Genomic DNA, 16,480 nt, shown 5'->3' on the forward strand with positions numbered 1-16,480 from the left:
GCTCGGCCCCGGCTCCGCTGGGGTAGAGACACCCGGAAACGGATTCCGTTTCGGTGGCGGCGCGAGCCGCGCGCCTCGGAGGGGACGGGCGGGCAGCTGCTGAGTAATCCCCGCGGCGGCGGGAGGCGGCGGCCTGGGCGCCCACGTCCCTCGCCGCGCTGCAGCTGGACCCGGGCTCCTCCCTCCGCGCCCCGCCCGCCGCGCCCCTCCCCCGCGCCCGCTCCGGCGCGCTCCGGGCAGGTAGAGCCGGGCTCCGGGCGCGCGCGGGGGCCGCAGCAGCTGCTACCCCACCTCGCCTCGGCCCTGCGCAGAGCCTCGCGCGCCCATGGCTGGCTCGGAGCAGCAGCGGCCGCGGCGGCGGGACGACGGAGACTCGGCGGCGGCGCCCCTGCAGGACGCGGAGCTGGCCCTCGCCGGCATCAACATGCTGCTCAACAACGGCTTTAGGGAGTCGGACCAGCTTTTCAAACAATACAGGTGACTGACGCGCCCCGCTCCCCCGCCCGGCACGCGCACCTCGGGGCCGGCTCGCGCGCTTCCCTTTGCGGCCCGTCCCAGAAGCCCCCTCCCCCTCCCGTCGGTAAGTGATCCTTGGCCCTGTCGCCTTTCCCCGTGTCTTGTCCCTCTGCCTGAGCTGCAGCCGGCGCCTCTGCCACATCTCCCCTTCCGCCTCCACCCCTGCTCCGTGGTCCTTTCCCTCCGCGGGACTCGCCGCATGTCCTCACAGCTCCTGATCTCTTCCCTCACTTTCTCTCGGCCTCGCCCTCTAAGAGGGGCGCCCGTGGTTTGTTCGATTCTCTCTCATGGGTCGCCTCCCCCGCCGCCGGGTCCGGAGCCCGTTGGCTTTGAGACCTGGGACCGGATGCGATTTGAGGCAGCCGCGAGCCCGGGACTTGCAGGGTTGTGACTCCGGCTAGCGTGCTGCCTTTGTGACACGGACCACACCAGCTGCATCGTGCCTGTTTCTTGTGCCTCGCGTTACTTTGCATCGTTGTGCATTGCAAACGCTTTCCTTGTTTGAAAACAGATATGCATAACTGCCTGGCCGTGCAGGAATTAAAAAAAAAATCGGCCGAACTCTGCTTACTCACCTCTCTCTGCCTTTCTTCTAAAACTCAGTCCCCAAAATGAGTTGCTAATGCCTTTCAAGCGAGCGAATTTATGATGGATTTCTCTAACTTAAAGGTAGAAGAAAATGGAGGGATTCTAAATATACGGAAGAGTGGGAGGAAACACACGTGTGTTCAGTTAATTTTTTATTCCTCTTTTTAAAAATGAAGCAAAAGAACCGAAACCTGGTTGCTTTCTCGTGGGTGTGGGCGGAGCCTTCAATTTCTTTGGGGAGCGTAAGCATCCGCTTTCTGGTTTAGGAAGCAAGTTTGATTTGTCCTTCTAGTGTTGACAAGACTCAAGGATGTTGATTCGCAGCTTCCCTGTAAATGTTTAAGGGCTAATTGCTGCATTTCTTTAGAGCCGGTGGTTTGGTAGGAATTAGAGGACCAAACCAAATGTGCAGCTGTGATTGAGAGCCACGGTCTGTAAGCAATTGAGGGACGGTGGGATACAGACGCCTGAAGTTTTCAGACTTCAAAGAATGGTGGTTTCTTCCGGTGGGAGCTTCCACATGCTTAATGGCAAAGCAAGGATCTCACAACTATAAACTTTTCACTGAGACATTTTACTTTTAAATCAGTTTTTTAAAAAAATCTGCAAATGGAAACTTCTTAGCTTTATTCAGAACATTTTATTTTTAAAGCATTCCGTCTGATTTCAAGCCAGAGTTTCATCAAGGATTTCCAGAGGATAGATTTAAAAGACTCGTCTCACAGTGTCTCCTGTAGCGTTTTTTAGCCATCTGAGAATGTATTTCATGAAAAAAAAAGTTTCATTTACTGTGCTTTGACTCTTTAAAGACATAGGAATTTATGTTGTATCAAAGACGAGTGGAGAAAGTCTCAGAGTCAAGTTTATTTTCTTCAGTTGCTGATCAAGATACGGCGCTTGCCTATTTCAACACTTCTTGCCTTGAAATGTTCTGTTACTTATTTTAATGATCTTCTTTTCCCTCTAAACTGCTTTAACGTACTTAAACTACTACCTCATGGTTCCCATATATTGAAAGCATGAACTAAGTCATTTTGCCTCATCTAGACACCTCTGTATGCACTGTTGCTAGAGGGCAAATTTTGAGCGATAGGAAAGCTCTTCTCACAGCAAGGGCGGAAAGATACACCTTGAAAGGTGTTTCTCTGTGGGTGTTGGGGCTGAGGGGAGGGGGAGGGGTCCGGGGGTCGCTTACGCTGGAGAGCTAGGAGTTGTAGCTGTCTGCTTATATTTTGAAACGGGAATCGAGGATAAAAGTACAAGATACAGTAGTATGTCTTCTCTGCTAAGTACAGTGCCAGGCACATTCTCTTATATTCTCACTGTTCCAGTGACAACGAGAGTGAGGTGTATTTTATCATGACAGTGTTGTAACGAGGCACTCAAGTCTCCGTGTTTAGCGTGGCCCAGGACACAAGCCCTGGTTCTAAATCCAGGGCTCTTTTCATGAAACCATTCCTGCCTGTCCTGCCTAATTGATTATATTTTGTAATTTGCCCTGTGACCTTGTTTTCCAGCAACTTAAACTTTTTTTTAGGAGTGAATAGTGGTAGCATTAATCCTATCAGCTGTCCGGCAACCAGAGTTGCCATCCTAGTTGTCCACTTTTCGTAGCTGCTGACTTTGGTTTCTCAATTCACTTACTTGCTTATAAAATGGGAATCGCGCACACCTGTAGGGTGGTGGTTAGTATTAAAAGAATTCACGGTAGCTGGCACCGCGTAAGCGCTCAATAAACACTAACTAGCTTTTGTACCTGATGTCTTCCTCACTATTATTGTGCTTTCTTCTTGATGGCATAGTTTGAATAGAAGACAAAATGTCCTGAATGCAGGTAGCCTGTCTATTTAAAATTAGCCTCACTTAATGCATTTGAGAGACTTGGGTCCTATTATGCATTGGGACACTTCTCTTCCAGTTCCAGAGTCGAATGGCCAGCTGGAAAACCCAGCAGTGATTTCGTCAGTGTTTGAGGAACACCTCTAGCTCAGTTTCTCTACAGAAAGATAGAACAATTAGATTATCTCTTTTCTTAGGATTCTTTTGTCACCACCCTTCCCATTGTAGTAAAAATTCCAGAATCCTATAGTTCGTTTAACAGTAGAAACATTTTGTGCCTAGTGTAACAGTAACACTTTAAGAAACTTAAAGCGGGAATGTCACTTTCTCCTGCCCCCTTACTAGGATGATAAAAGTTTCACCAACAGCTACCTAATGAGAAATCGTTACTTGGCCATCTGAATTAGTGGAAAGCCGGGATTGCATAATTCAGATATTGTACATATAGGAGTTAAAAATATATGCACAGTAGAGGCTTTCTTTTGAGATATGAGACTCCGTAGTTGGGATTTCAAAATGTAGCTGCCACTTCTGTTGTAACTATGGTAGTAGTGTAACAGGCAACCTGTTGATGCTTAGCCCCCATCATGCACTTGGAGATGTGTTCCTAGAGGTTGGGGTACATTGGTGCTGCTTTAAGCCCAAGGATATACCTTTGTAAGTTCGTGATCCTGACTATCTGAAATCACATTCCTCGTGTTGGTCGGGGGGCTCAGTGCTCTTCATTCAGCAGTGTTCACTCCATCTCCCACACACATACACACTCTCACTGTTAAGGACGTTCATGTGTGTGACACACACTCAGACCTGTAGGTACTCAGGCTCGTGATAAAAGATAGGCTGTGGATATGTGCACGAGACAGGCACTAGGTTTTTAGGTGTTGAGGTGCAGGTTAAGATTGGCCGGTGGGGAGGCTGGGAGACGTAGCCTGTAGGACTGGAGAGAAGGAATGTGTAGCCAAGCTTGAAGGAAAATTTTCCAGAGGAACTGTTGCTGAGTGCTGTGATGGGGTGAAAGTGAGTAAGTTGAAGGAGGAGTTGGGGTGGGGGAGGGGAGGAGGGAGGAGAACGTGAGCGGGGGTGGGTGGAAATGGAACTCTAGGAGAGGAGATGTGAAATGGCTTCTGGAGAAGGGGGTGAGAGCTGCCAGCTGATTAGTGTTACTTGATTGTCACGTTGGATGGTTTTTCTACACTTGTTTTTTTCTCAGATCCACTGGTTGGTCCATGTTTGCTGGGAGTCAGCTCTGCCTTTCAGGGTGTTTAGTTAACTCATGCTCTCCGATGACCATCATCCTTCACAGTGTGGCCGTCACATCTGTAATTAACACCTGGCTCCTTGGGCCTCAGGATCCTAATGTCACCATCTTTTCTCTTTTTGGCTTGAGATACTACTTTTTTAATCGAAGGGCTAGTAGAGGTGAAACACACTGAACTCTGAGGAGAACAGAAGACATTTGGAGCTCCTGGCCCAGAGAGCTTTGTGGTTCTTATTTCATAGGCGTGGCATTTCCTGTCTCTCCTCCCCTGCAGGTCACCATCTCCATCTGCTTTAACTGACCCTAAAACATCTGCATTGTTTACCCCTGCCAACATGACTATGACTTTCTGGCTGTAGATATTATTAAAAAGCCCTGTTTGGTCATTGTTAACTCAAACAAAAAGCATATAATGGTTAAAGTGAATGATCATTGATGATAAATATGCATAAATAAGGCCTTGATATAGAATTAGTGCATAGTCGGTATTACGAATTGTGATATTTTTCTTTTCCACTTTATTTTAAAGTATAAAAATGGCAAAAATATTAAAAACAAAAAGCAAGAAAAATTCATGGTAATGTGTATGTTTAAAATGAATGTATGGATATTGTTTTTTTTTTTTTTTTTTGGATCCTAAATTGTTTAACACAGTTTATGGTACACGTGACCAAGCAGTATGACACGTGGCCTTATTTGTGAGCATGTTGATTATGGAGCCAGTCTTACCATAGAGATGGCTCAGTATAATCCAGGGATTGCAGACTAGGCCCCATAGGCCAAATCTGGCTGGCTGGTTTTGTAAATAAAGTTTTATTGGGACACAGCCAGACTCTCTTACTTATGTATCTTCTCTGTGAATAGCTATGCAGAGCCTACAGCGTGCAAAGCCTAAAATATTTACTCTCCAGCCGCTTACAGAATGAGTTTGATGACCCCTGGTACAAACCATAGTTCTCCCTGGAAAAACTCAAAAGGCTTGTGTAACCGAGCCAGTAGGCGTGTGAGACTCTTGTGTGCCCAGCACTGTGTCAGATGCTCTGGACGCCAGGGAGAGCTTGTCGGCTGCCCTTGCTTCCTGCATGATCTGGCTGCTCCCAGAGTCAGGGTGCCTGGGCCTCGCTGCCAGAGTCCCTGGAGAGTCCATAGGTGCAGAAATGCAGGAAGAGGAGAAGCGATGGAAAGCAGAAATGGTGTAGGGAACTGGCGGCAGGGAGGAAACTCAGCTGCTGCTCTTTTCCACCCTCCTCAACTCAGCAGTGTGTTTGTAAAAAGGCTGATTTTTTTCCCCCAACTATTGCACTGTCTGGAAAGATCCCGATTAAAGATTCATTCATTTGGCTTAATTGGAATTTTTTTTTTTTTAATGCAGCTGCCTGTAGGATAACGGGAGAGTTTATATAGGAAATTGTCAGAAAAAAGTGACCACCTGTACCGCGAGGGTGGGATGGCTTGAGGTGCTCTTTCCTCTCGTTATACGGAACACTCTGTGGACCCCCAAACACACCGTTGTGTTGCAGGGCTTAGACAGTTTGCAGAGACTTTTAAAGCTCCTAAAATCCCGTTTTTCACACCCCAGTCTCTTCTGCCAGGGTCACCCTCCTACTTACCCAGCAACAGCAGGGAGGGGATTTGAAGAGGCCCATGCTGAGAACTCCAGGAGAGGAGAGAGGATAAGAGAAGCACAGAAAGTAGACGGCTGTTATTTCAAAACTTTGTTTAACACCGCCTCTGCCCCGTGCAAGGGGCTGGGGTTACCCGGAGAGGAACTCATCTCCGTCTTAGACTTTTTCCTCCACTTACTCTGTCCCTTAAGTTTGTAGTACGCTGTTCAGCTGGTAACAGAGGTCCGGTTTGGGACTGAATAGGTCTTTGTGGGCTAACCTGGGGATCTAGTCCCCACTTGAAGCCTTGTTATTCGGAGAAATGCATCCCAGTTTCTGAACAAGTGACTCTGCATGCATGTTTTTTGAGGTACAGTTGTCATGCAACACCCTAGTTTCAGGTGTGCAACATGATGATGTGATTGTATATATTGTGCAGTGATCACCACAATAAGTCTAGTTAACATTTGTCACCATACATAGTTACAAACACATGTTCTAGAAAGCTGTTCGTAAATTTGCTGTCTAGATGTGTGTGAATGACTTCTGACGTCTGATTTGAAGATGGGGACTGGGTTCTTTGTGTGTAAAGGTGGTTGGTGGTTGGCCGTCTCCGCCCTTTTCCCCCTAGCTAAGGTTGCTTTCTCCATCTCTTCCTTCTTGCTCAAGAATTTCAGAACACAAGAAATAGATATACAACAGGGAGTTACTCTTGTCTTACAGGAAAACGGTCCGTTATGATGGAGAAAGCCCTTAGAGAAGGTCCACCGTGTGCAGGACACAAAGGTGAGAAGTGTGTCCCTGCTTCGAGCAGCATTGCTCACTTAATACCTTTAAATCTGCCACAGAAAGAGTCACTTTAACACTGTCTTATCCAAGCTGTAATATGTGTGAAATCACTGGTTTAGGTAACTTATTTTTCCTAATGATGCATCAAAATAAACACGTAATGGTAAATACTAGGTGGTACTTTCTCTGTGCCAGGCTGCATATCAGCACTCCCCGTGTGTTAATCCTCACTTTATCCTCCTCACAGCTCTATGAGGGGTGCTCTTGTCACCTCCCTCTTACGGGGGGCTGGGGGGAAGCACAGTGACATTGGATGACCTGCCCAAGGTTTCACAGTAAGTGGGAGAGCTGGCTTTGAACCCAGGGTGTCCGGCTGCAGAGCCTGAGTGTTTAACCACAGCACTACACTATCTCGCTTCTGTAGCTCTTACACTATGAGAAGTTTACCTGTGTGCTGCTAATGTTATTTTGTGGTTAGTTTCCCCAGAAATCTGCAAACCACATTCTGATACCCACAGGCGATCTGATAAACCACCAGAGAGGTCTGTCCACGGGGAGTGTGTCACCCGAGCTTTAGATCTCTGTGGCTCCCAGCTGGCCTCAGGATGAAGTCTGAGGTCTTGGCTTGGCATAGGATGTGCTCTGATCTGTCCTGTCTGCTTCCCTGCCTCCCTCCTGCCTCTTTCTAGGTCCCTTCCAAGTTAGTCGTGCTGGAGACTTTTGTGTTATCTAACTAGTTCTGACTGGTCATTCAAGACACAACTCAGATTTCCATGAGAAGGTGGTGGCGCTCCTGCAGCATCCTTCCGCCTCTTTATCCAGCACTGTGATGTACGGGCATTGTTTACACGGCTGCCTGTCTGGGCGAGAGGGCCGAGATGGGTAGACTTCTCGTGGGGTGGTCCTGGCCTTCCTGGGGTCGCTGCGGTAATGTGGGGTCCAAGAGGTTTTATAGGCATGTCAGCTCCCCTTTATTTGCACGTGCAGCCCTGGGGTAGTGCCCTTTAGGAGGCTTGATTCCTCAGACCCCTCCTGCATTCCGATGTGCAGTGGACATGTCTGGACCCAGTGGAGGGGCTCCAAGCGCCCCCTGAACTGATGCTCAGCTTCTCATACGCAGGTAGCAGGACTCCTGTCTGGCTCTTCAGCCTCTTCCCTTTGGTGCATCCAGGCTGCCCAGTGCATAGTGTGGGGTGATGGGGAGCAGAGCTGCCGCCAAGCACGTGCTAGTATTGACAGGTGCCATCAAAGGGAAATCGGAGGCTCTGATGAGGTCTCCTGCTTCTGAAGTGGCCATGGGTCTCAGCTGCACCTGGCCTGGGCAGGTGTAACTCTGGACATCGTAGCTCTTCGACTGAGCTGTCCTCCACCCCATGCTGTCTCTGGTCAGGCAGAGGCTTACCCTCACTGGCCAGCCCTTCCACTGTTCCCATCAGCCTCCCCCGGCACTCTGCGTTACTCTGGGTGGTGGTGGCATGATGTGCTGGTGTTACTTGCCTCTCTGGCAGGAGTCTAGCTTCTCGACTTCACGATCCCTGTCCTGAATTTCAGGAAGAACTGGTCTCTGGAAGAACTTGGAGGTTGGGAGGGGAAGCTTTCCAGAGGGTGGCTCTCGACTCTCTCAAATCTAATGCCCTTTCTTTGTAACAGATATAATACTGTGTAATTCCTCTTCTGTGATCCTAAAATGAAATTGACAGATGAAATGACCTGCCCACACATACAATGTCTAAAAGTCAGTAGAATGCCCATATAGTTTCATAAAGGAGAAGTAAAAAGAAATTCATAACACAAAATTACATATATTTCAAAATGTAAATGCTCAGCACACCTTCATCAGAAGATGAACTAGTTAGGTGCTTGCACCTGTGTACAATGAATAAATTTGGATTTAAGAGACGATCAGAAGCCATTCCATAGGAGAAAAACGAGAGAGTAGATACACTTGACATAAAAGAAGTAACAGACGACACTTTTCTGTGTCTGTTAAGAGAAAGCGGGGAAATAGCCTTAAGCGAAGTAGCATAATATGCCAAGGCAAACCACGGACTGTTGACGTGGAGAAAATGAGGAAGCATTTTTTGCAGTGAACCAGGCTGCCTGTGTCAGGGTATTGTCAGCATAATTAATTCCCTGCGTTAGGACCTGGGATGTGTGCTGACAAAGTGTCTCAGAAAACAGATCTCCCATCTTTAAATCCCTCCTCAAACCCAGTACTCTGGAGACCAAAGCCCTTAATAGATTTCTGGGATTAGAGGAGGAATTGGAAAAAGTTTATAGGGAAGTTAGGGTGGGGTGGAAGGTGTGTCACCCTGAGAACAGTATCAGAGTAAGGTAGAAAAATAAGAAACCCCAAATAAATTCTCTGTGCAGTTCTCCTGATATAAATGTCATTGTGCTACAGATTCTTAATAGATGGCAAAAATGAAATTTATTAATGAAAATCCTTGGTATCCAGTATTTCATGGGTCTTTAATAACTTGGCTTTAAATATATGTAAAGGAGTTTCCAACATCCCTTTGAAATTCTGGCATGTGATAGCTGCCGACGTGGGCTGGTGTAGCTGTGGTGTGTTGGCAGCTCAGATGCCGCAAGCAGTGTGGCTGTTACTGACATAGTTTTCTACAGTTGTGAGCAGATCTTGAGAAAGGGTATATTTAAACAAGGACGGAATGATTTTGTGCTTGTAAGTCAATGGCGGTGGATTTTAGAACTAAATAATGGAAAACAGTTTCATGCACGTGGATTTCCAGACCTTCAGAGGTTGTGTGGGACATGGGGTGATACCTGGGACTCTCTTGCACATTGAGGATGTCTGGGGTCGTTGGCCCATTCTGCTGCCGTCATCGTGTCACCCCAAAACGGCCCCCACAGATTTCCAGAACACCTCCATTGAGAGGTATTGGGCTTGGGGTGTAGGGCTCAAGACCAGGTTGGGTCTCTGCAGCTGAAATCCTGGGGCCGCTGGGACAGCAGGAAGGGGAGGCAAGCCCCGGCTGGCAGGGCTGCTGCAGAGGGTACGTGCTGGAGGAGGCAGTGCCCCCAGGGTGTCTGTGACCCTGGATGCGAGGGCAGAGCTCACCGTGGGGTTCCTCCAGTGTTGGCCTCACCGGTTGCTGCCTCTAAACACAAGCGTTTCCAGGTCACACACGGCTGCTTCTAGGGCTCTCAGAGCTCCAGGAAGGGATGTCAGTGCAGGTTCTTCAGTCCCTCCAGGGGGATGGAGAACCACTGGGGCCCTTTCCCTTCTTTATTCTCATTGCGGAGCCAGCATGCAGGACCTGTGTCTTTCCAGCCTCAACCATGCCATCAACTGCATCCCACAGTATGTGTTAGCTCGACCTATTTTTTACATGCTTAATCACACCATTGTATTCCTCCTGGGTGGAGTTTTTCTAGGACGTGAATCTGAGCATGATGCGTCTCTTTCTGGGTTCCCATGGTTAATAAGCATTATTTGCTGTTCTTCCCACTTTGGCCTCCTCATCTAGATAGACGCCTTTTGCTTCGGAATTCACTTCCTCGCCTCATGGCTACAGCAGTCCTCCTTCAGGTTTTACTTCCGTGATGTAAGTCATTCACCAGATAAACAGATTTTTAAATGTTTGTATCACTTCATCTCTATCAAGTAAAATTTTTGGTACTATTCTAAGTGGACAGAAAATGAGGGAAAATACATTTTGTATTCAAATCCAAGTTGAATTTACTAAATGACAGAAATTTTGGGTTTTGAGAGGCAATTGGATTAAATGGAAATCCATGCTGTATGGCCGCTTTGGGAATGCTTCCAGGATAATGAGTCACTGTCAAGGCTTCAAGTGCTTTTACCCCCTTCATTTTGAATAGTGAATTGCAAAATCTCTAGTTATGTATTGTCAGCTCATCTCTGGAGCAAAAAGGAACTTGATAGCTTTGTGTCTTGTAAATCATGCTCACCCTCAACTTTATTGGGGTCTAAAATAAAGAAGCACGTTGAATCCATCAGTTGCATACTTGTCTGATGTTGTGACTCTTGAACTACCCAAGACGAGATGGGGCTGGCTTTTGTAGGACTGTAGTTGTTGGAGAAATTGATTGTCTCCTGGACAATAGCAAGGTTTGCAACAACTTAATTGCTCAGAAAAGAGCAAGAGTTTATATTTGGAATGCCATTTGCTTCAGCTCTCAACCGCGGGCATCCACGAGTTTTTCGGTCTTTCTGTATTGAGGATTGATGAGACACTCATTACCTTGAATTACTAAAATTACAAATTGAGCTGGAAATTACTCCTCTTGAAATATCACAGGGAAAAAAGGAGGGAAGGGCCACGGGAGAGTGGAAACAGCTGTCTGAAGTAGTTTAGCCAAGTGTCAGGACCTGCTGTGGTGAAATTCCAATGTATTCTTGTTCTGGAGCAATTACCAATGTAAAAATAGCGACAAATGACAGAATGGTTTGAGTGGTTTTTGTATCCCTTGTGTGGCATCTTGGATCAGAGCTGGGCTTATGAGAGAGGGTAGTTGAGGCTAACTTGAAATTGTGAGCTTTTCTCTTGATAGAAGAATGTTGTTTTATCTCAAAGTAAAACAAAACCTCATCAAGGAGCTATTCAGTTCAAGTCTAAGTTTATAGTTAAGGAAGCTTATGAATAATGAACTAAACCCAAATGAAATTTTCCTGCCCTATGCTCCGCTGAAAACTGAAGGAAAAAGTAGGTGCTTTGGTGAGAGACACTTTCTTATGAAGTTCAGAGTTGTTTACTGAGCACTAGTTTACTAAAATTTTATTATGAAGAATAAGTTTCTAGTTTCACTTTGAAATGCCTTTTTAACTGAAAAATAGAGAAATCTCCTAAAATTTCTAAGTGATTAAGGTAACTTAGTGTTTGAATTGCTTGTCTAGACAGCCGAGTGTGTTTAATCCTCAAAGTGTTTATGCAGTTTGTGAATTATTGCCACACATAATAAAAGGACCCTGTGATAATTTAAAGATGAGAAAATTAATGAAAACAATCAATTTTGTTACTTAAAAAATTAGCCTTTTTGAACAGGTGATTGGAAAGGCTTTTTAGCTAGTTGATAATATTTAGTTTGGATGATCTCTTTTTAAGTTGCTTATCGATGCTGGTTCCATCTGCTGTTAATGTAGAAGGGAGATGATTGAGTTGATTATCTATTTGGATGATTTAAGTTAGAGAAGGAACTAAATACTGATGAGTTAGAAAGATATTTGATACACGTTAATGACACAATTAGAAAAACTGTAGGAAAAATTGACTTTATTTAGCCTGATGAGTTATTTTCAGAATACATCAGTAACTCTAAATGAGCATCAGGCTTTAGCAATAAATGAATACGAATTAGCAAAGCTAGAGAGGAATCAGAATAAAGTAAGAAGTGTTACAGTCATATAATCACACAGCAGACTTGGTCTTTGCTTGCATTACTGATCAGGCAGAGAACGGCAGTGAATGGTAATCAAGTGGGTGATCAGTGCTTACCATTAACACACGCTGTGATTCGTGAATTTTACCCTTAATCCCTGTTCTCTCAGCAGCCCTGAGGATAGGTATTACCACTGTCACTTTGCTTGGGACAAAATGAAGTCTTACTGAACCCAAGTTAAAAAGATTTTGAGTGGGAGATCTGGCCCCAACCCCAGAGCGTATGCTGTTTCTCCTGTTTTCTCTGAAAAGAACCCTATTGTTGTGCTGCTTGGGATCACCCAGCAGTCTTGCAGGCCACTTGTTTAGCCTCATGGTCTCCTGCACTTCTGCTCTTCTGATGTTCCCAAGCTCGGTGGGTGGCACCACTTGCAACAAGGTTATAGACTCCAGAAGTCTTGGAGGTCCTCTAGGCACCTCTCTTCCTCACCTTCTGTGTCTGCCAGTTTTCCTTCCTGAGTATCTCTTGAGTCCATTCACTTCTCTTCACCACCACCTAGTCCGAGCCACCGCTCCTTGGACAATTGCAGAGCCCAGCTGGCTTCCTCTTTTCCTCTCTGTCCCTCCTCCACCCCCACCAGAGTGATCTTTTTGTGTCTAATTATATTGCCTCTGCCAAGAACCCTTTCATGGCCTCAGTGGTAGGCTGAAAAATGATCCTCCAAAAGATATCCATATCTTAATCCCTGGAACCCACTGAGTGTTAACTTAGATGGCCACAAAAAGGGTCTTTGCAGACGTGATTAAGTGAAAGATTTTGAGATGGGAAGATTATCCTTGATTATTTGGGTGGGTAGCCAATCCTCCGGGATTGGATAGATGCAATCACACATATCCTTGTAAGAGGGAGGCAAAGGGAGATTTTATACGCATAGAGAAGGCTGCTCTGAAAACACGAAAACAGAGCAGAGAGAAGAAATTTGAAGACGTTAACCTCGAAGATTGGAATGATGGCAGCCACAAGCCCAGGAATGCAGGCAGTCCCCAGAAGCTGGAGTAGTCAAGGCATGGATTCTCCCTAAAGCCTCGAGAGGGAGCCCAGCCCTGCCCACACCTTGATTTCAGCCCAGAGAAACTGTTTTCAGACTTCTGGCCTCCAGAACTGGGAGAGAAAAAATTTCTATTGTTTTAAGCCACTAAGTTTGTGACAGTTTATTACAGCAGTCCCAGGAAATTAAAATAACCTCCTCCTGCTCTCAGGATCAGGACCAGAATCTCTGACAGCATCTCTGTGGTATGGCTTGGCCCTGCTTCATTTGGCCCTTGACCATTTACTGCTTAATCCTTTTTTTCTTCTATTTTAAAATAATTTCACTCTGTTGCTTCTAGGTTCAGGCTGTACAAAGCCAAAGAAGCTCATGCTACAAAATAGGCTTATAGCTCCTCTTTTCATATGGTGGTTTATGTAAAAATGGAAAAGTAAAATAGCTTCAAATTGACAATGATTTTCGTTTTAACAAGCTTTAGAATCGATATTAACCTTCATTTAAAATATCAACACTTTGGGCTTCCCTGGTGGCTCAGTGGTTGAGAGTCCGCCTGCCGATGCAGGGGACACGGGTTCGTGCCCCGGTCCGGGAAGTTCCCACATGCCGCGGAGCGGCTGGGCCCGTGAGCCATGGCCGCTGAGCCTGCGCGTCCGGAGCCTGTGCCCCGCAACGGGAGAGGCCACAACAGTGAGAGGCCCGCGTATCGCAAAAAAAAAAAAAAAAAAAGAAAAATCAACACTTTGGTCAGTCATGTCACTTTGTAGCCTTATGTTGCATGGTTGTGCCCTTCCCTTACTCTGACTTCTTTCAGATTCTTGAAGATTCTCTAAGAATCACGTTCCTTTCCTCTGGGCTTCTTACCTCAGCTTGTAATTACACACATACAGCACTTGCTTTGCTTGGTTCGAATATGCATGGATTTCAGTTACCAGAGGTTAGTTAAATAACCAGTACTCCCCAAAACACGGTTCACGTTTCAGTTTCACCTGTGTGTGTACTGTGAGTAACTATATGCAAGCTGCTAGCCCTTCAGCCCACAGATCACCACGGATGTAACAGATGCACATCATGATCAGTGGCCAGTCACATCCCTTGTTTCAGAGTCTGCCCGTCATTGAGCACCGCACATCCCTTATTCAGTTCCCACACAGACAGCAGAGTATATTGTTGTTGCCTCTTTGTCTCATAGTGATAAACCCACATGACATTTTACGAAAACGGCTGTTTGAACGAGGGATTTGACCAACGAAGATGAAAGTGCAGCAGAGAAAAAGGTGATCGTGCTGGAAATGAAGTTTGAATCAAATATGAATGGAGTTACAGAAGGAATAGCTAACCTGGGATTGTTGTCTCTGCCATTGAGACTCCCACGGGTGCCCAGTGGAGGCGAGCTTATCAACACAAAGGAGGAGGGTGGTCGTAAGGGAAAAGATGAGGATGTCCCAGAGGAGGTGATGAATGTAAAACTTCACATTAAAGGAATCTCAGAAATACTTCACAACGTTGAAGGCACAAAGGCTACAATGTTGGAAGCTGATCCAGACTTGGTAAGAAGGACGACAGTTCACCAAGGCGTAGTAGCAGAAAGGCTCCCTCTGCATCATGAGTTATATGACAAAAAGAAAGCAAGTGCTGTTCAAACACTCTTGATACATATTTTACAGAGAAGTAAAACACTTTAATGCTCAGTGTTTCTGAGCATTAAATGTTTTCAATTACGGGCTACTAAGTAAATGTAAATTCTACTATTTTTAATTTTCCTATACATTTATAACATAGTAAGTTTTTAAGGTTTAAACAATTTTAAATTGTGAAATACACATAAGATAAAATTACCATTTTAACCATTTTTAAGACTATAGTTCAGTGGCATTAAGTAAAATTACATTGTTGTGCAGCTGTCACCATCATCCATCTCCAGAACTTTATCTTTCCAACCTGAAATTTGTACCCATTAAACTCTTCATTTCCTCCTCTCCTCAGTCCCTGACAATCACCCTTCAATTTTATTTCCCTGGATTTGATGATTCTAGGAATCTCATACACATGGAATCATAAGTATTTGTCCTTTCGTGGCTGGCGTATTCACTTAGCATGTCTTTAAAGTTTCATCCATGATATAAAATGTGTTAGAATTTCCTTCCCTTTTAAGGCAGAATAGTGTGTGTGTGTGTGTGTGTGTGTGTATGTATCACATTTTGTTTATCCATTCATCCATCGTCAAAGGACATTTGGGTTGCTTCCATGTTTTAGCTATTGTGAATAATGCTACTATGAACATGTCTCTTTGAGACCTTGTTTTCAACTTTGGGAGGTATATACCCAGAGTGGAATTGCTGGATCATAGGATAATTCTATTTTTAATTTTTTGAGGAACTACCATACTGTTTTCCATAGTGGCGGCACCATTTTACATTCTCATCAACAGTGCACAAGGGTTCCAGTTTCTCCACATCCTTGCCAACACTTACTATTTTTTTTCTAACTTTTTTTTTTTCATTAGCCATCCTAATGGGTGTGAAGTGATATCTCATTGTGGTTTTGATTTTTATTTCCCTAATGATTAGTGACGTTGCGCATCTTTTCATGTGATTATTGGCCATTTGTATATCTTCTTTGGAGCAGTCTCTATTCATGTCTTCTGCCATTTAAAAAAAATCTTTAAAATTTTTATTTTATATTGGAGCATAGTTGATTAACAATGTTGTATTAGTTTCAGGTGTACAGCAAAGTGATTCAGTTATACATATACATGTACCTATTCTTTTTCAAATTCTTTTCCCATTTAGGTTATTATGGAATATTGAGCAGAGTTCCCCGTGCTATACAGTAGGTGCTTGTTGGTTATCTTTTTTAAATATAGTAGTGTGTACATGTCAATCCCAAACTCCCAGTCTATCTCTCCCGCCAATCATCCCCCCTAGTAACCGTAAGTTTGTTCTCTAAGTCTGAGTCTGTTTTGTAAATAAGTTCATTTGTATAATTTTTTTTAGATTCCACATATAAGCGATACCATACGATATTCGTCTTCCTCTGTCTGACTTCACTTAGTATGATAATCTCCAGGCCCATCTGTGTTGCTGCAAATGGCATTATTTCATTCTTTTTTATGGCTGATTAATATTCCATTGTATATATGTACCACATATTCTTTATCCATTCCTCTGTTGATGGGTATTTAGGTTGTTTCCATGTCTTGGCTATTGTAAACAGTGCTTCAATGAACATTGGAGTGCATGTATCCTTTTGAACCTTGTTTTTCTCTGGCTATATGCCCAGGAGTGAGATTACTTGATCACATGGTAGCTCTGTTTTTATTAAGGAACCTCCATACTGTTCTGCATATGGCTGTTCCAGTTTACATTCCCACAACAGTCTAGGAGGGTTCCCTTTTCTCCACACCCTCTCCAGCATTTGTTTGTAGACTTTTTTTTCTTTTTTTTTTTTTTGCGGTACGTGGGCCTCTCACTGCTG

The 16,480-nt window shown here is 44.9% G+C and overlaps 1 protein-coding gene across 3 annotated transcripts in view; it reads left to right on the top strand.

Annotated features, from left to right (window-relative positions):
* Positions 1 to 256: 256 nt before the first annotated feature.
* The window catches only part of TTC39C (tetratricopeptide repeat domain 39C), a 114,390-nt gene continuing 98,166 nt past the window's right edge, over positions 257 to 16,480 (top strand). Inside the window, exon 1 of one of the 3 annotated variants that reach the window (XM_055080666.1) lies at positions 257 to 477. In XM_055080666.1, the coding sequence (XP_054936641.1) occupies positions 326 to 477 (152 nt within the window). In that variant the 5' untranslated portion in view covers positions 257 to 325. The other 2 variants (XM_007127213.4, XM_028480705.2) reach the window with 2 other exon arrangements.

This window comes from Physeter macrocephalus, chromosome 19 (genome assembly GCF_002837175.3).
Source record: "Physeter macrocephalus isolate SW-GA chromosome 19, ASM283717v5, whole genome shotgun sequence".
Classification (NCBI taxonomy): Eukaryota; Metazoa; Chordata; class Mammalia; order Artiodactyla; family Physeteridae; genus Physeter; species Physeter macrocephalus.